The sequence below is a fragment of the Microtus ochrogaster genome, chromosome 1 (genome assembly GCF_000317375.1).
Source record: "Microtus ochrogaster isolate Prairie Vole_2 chromosome 1, MicOch1.0, whole genome shotgun sequence".
Taxonomy (NCBI): domain Eukaryota; kingdom Metazoa; phylum Chordata; class Mammalia; order Rodentia; family Cricetidae; genus Microtus; species Microtus ochrogaster.
This window is the reverse complement of record NC_022009.1, coordinates 61,730,569-61,733,347: the sequence shown is the minus strand read 5'-3', so window position 1 is coordinate 61,733,347 and position 2,779 is coordinate 61,730,569. Positions and strand designations below refer to the sequence as shown.

At 42.4% G+C, this 2,779-nt stretch overlaps 1 protein-coding gene across 1 annotated transcript in view; it reads right to left on the bottom strand.

Moving 5' to 3' along the window:
- Lrrc34 (leucine rich repeat containing 34) overlaps positions 1-2,779 on the bottom strand; it is a 17,880-nt gene that overhangs the window by 2,719 nt on the left and 12,382 nt on the right. The window contains exon 4 of the mRNA XM_026778799.1: positions 2,418-2,513. Coding sequence (XP_026634600.1) covers positions 2,418-2,513 — 96 coding nt within the window. The remainder of the gene's footprint in view (positions 1-2,417; positions 2,514-2,779) is intronic.

Below are 2,779 nucleotides of genomic sequence, written 5' to 3'. Positions count from 1 at the left end.
AGACACACAATCACATACCACAGACACACAATCACATACCACAGACAAACACACACACAACAAAAAACACTGCCATATTTGCACTTGACATCCTTTTTTAAAAAAAAAACCTTCTACTGCCTCAGATCATTTTGTGTGTGTATGTGTGTGTATTTGTGTTTGTGTGTGTGCTTATGTGTGTTTGTTTGCGTGTGTGCTTGTGTGTTTGTGTGTTTATGTGTGTGTGTTTGTGTGTGCTTATGTGTGATTGTGTGTGTGCTTGTGTATTTGTGTGTGCTTATGTATGTTTGTGTTTGCGTGTGTGCTTGTGTGTTAGTGTGTGTTTATGTGTGTGTGTTTGTGTGTACTCATGTGTGTATGTTTGTGTGTGTATTTGTTTGTGTGTGTGTGTGCTTATGTGTGTGTGCCTAAGGGGAGCACAAGGGAGTGGATCAGGTCTCACGGCATAACCTGGGCTAGCCTGGGAACTCATCATCCTACCTTGACCTCCCAAGAGTACTGGGATTGTGACATGTACCACTTTGTGTAGGTTCCAAATGAAATGTGTACCTTCTTAGATGAGTAGTAAAAAGTAGTAACTAAGTGACGGAAAAAGAGGATGGGTAATTTGGTTTACAGTGACAATAATAGTTATTTTTAGAGGAAAACCAACGAAGCAATTTGTATATCTTATTTGTGTAAACCTTCCCCCGTTCCCGTAGTATTTCCCTGGCTTTGTCACCGATCATCATCTTGATGGCTTAAGACCCAGATATTTCTCAGTCCTATTCTGTTTGAGACCCTCAGCTCTGCTTTATCTGCCTGCCTTCCATCCTTTCATAGTGATTTAAAGGTATGGAATAGGTCTGTTCAGTTCTAAAGTTTACAGTCTAGTGTGCACACATATTTCCTCCTCGGGGATGATCAGCACCAGGTAATTTTAAGTTTTTATCCAAAGCAATCTTGTTAAGAAGTCCCTGGAACATACTCTGTGAACAAGTCACAGTATTTTCCTCATCTTTTTAAAAAATTGTTTAAACTTAATTTATGTGTGTGCATGCTTTGCCGCTTCTGTCTGCGCACCATGAGTGTGTCTGGTGCTTGCAGGAGCCAAACATGAAAAGCAGCACTTTAAAACGTGCTAAATCCTCAGTGACAGAAAGGAGGAACAATGGTATAGGTGATTTTAAATTACGGATGATACTTTGAAAGTTCAAGGTTTATTTGAACAGTGGCCTATAAGTGCATTGTTTGAACCAGATAAAATGCTCCGGGCCTTTCTTTTGTCCTCTGTTGAGACCTGTAAAAGAATGGGTTCTTACTGTTTTTGTTTTGTTTTGTTTTTATTGAGCTATATATTTTCCCCACTTCCTTTCCTTCTCCTCCCCTTCTACCCTCTTCCAAGGTCCCCATGCTCCCAATTTACTCAGGAAATCTTGTCTTTTTCTACTTCTCATGTAGCCTAGGTCCATGTATGTCTCTTAGAGTCCTCATTGTTGTCTAGGTTCTCTGGGATTGTGAATTGTAGGCTAGTTTTCTTTGCTTTAAGGGTTCTTATTCTTTATGAATTTTTCTTTTTTTTTCTTTTTTCTTTTGGTTTTTTCGAGACAGGGTTTCTCTGTAGCTTTGGTGCCTGTTCCGGAACTAGCTCTTGTAGACCAGGCTGGCCTCTAACTCACAGAGATCCACATGCCTCTGCGTCCTGAGTGCTGGGATTAAAGGTGTGCGCCACCACCACCCGGCTGAATTTTTCATTTTATCAGAGGGGGTGAGCATGTGTGTGCATGCACATGTCACAGTGTGTCACATGTGTGTCACAGTGTGCATGTGGGCGTCAGAGGACAGCAGACAGGAATCAGTTCTGTTCTTCTACCCTGACCTTCAACTCAGGTCATCAGGTTTGGCAGCAGGAACTTTTTAGTCCCTGAAACGTCTTGCCAAGCCAAGTTCTTATTTCCTTAAGGAGAAGAATCCCACCCAAAAGGATGTGGGGAAAGGCAGCCACACTGTCATCTTCCTCCAAAAAGAGCCTTAATCTATAGACGGGATCAAGTTCAGAATTGCCAACTATACATGCACTTGCGTTGTTTCAAGATGTAATGGCTGAGCCATATCAATACAGCAAATGATAAAACAGTGGAGACGGGGCTTCCCACCTGGCTTCCCACCTGGCTTCCCACCTGGCTTCCCACCTGGCTTCAAGCATACCTACTCTCTTTCACCTAACTGTCGTACACAGGTTTACACAGAACCTAAGTTTCACAAGCTTGCTGCGTTAAGTACCAGCAGCTAAATACTTGCAAGTCACCAAGAAGTGGCATAATTTTCCTTTAATACTTTTACAAGTATTAAAGTTCTAAGAATGCAGTGTATTCATGCACCATAAACCCCAGCTGGACCTTAGTCCGGTGCACAGTGTCGCCGCTTTGAATACTGACCTGTTCTCCATACAGTATAGGTCGGTTCAGGTTTATCGCCTTGATCGCTTTGTTCTGAGTCAGCACTGTGGTAAATGCTATCACGCTTTGCAGTCCCTACAAACAGGCAAATCGATCGAGAAAGTTGACAGTGTATCAATCTCCCTGTATTACAATCACAAGATAACTATCTGAGTTCTGATTAAATTGTTTGTACAAAAGTTAAAACATCCCTTCTCAGAACTGAGTTGTTGCCGTATTCTTCCACCCCACCCGAAAGTCTGCCGTGTGCGTAGGGGAGTTCCTAACATTTCAGTGCCTGTTTCCTAGGCGTGATCCTGGGCTTGCTCCTAAGTCCTTAGGCTCCTCACAAATGAAGAGAT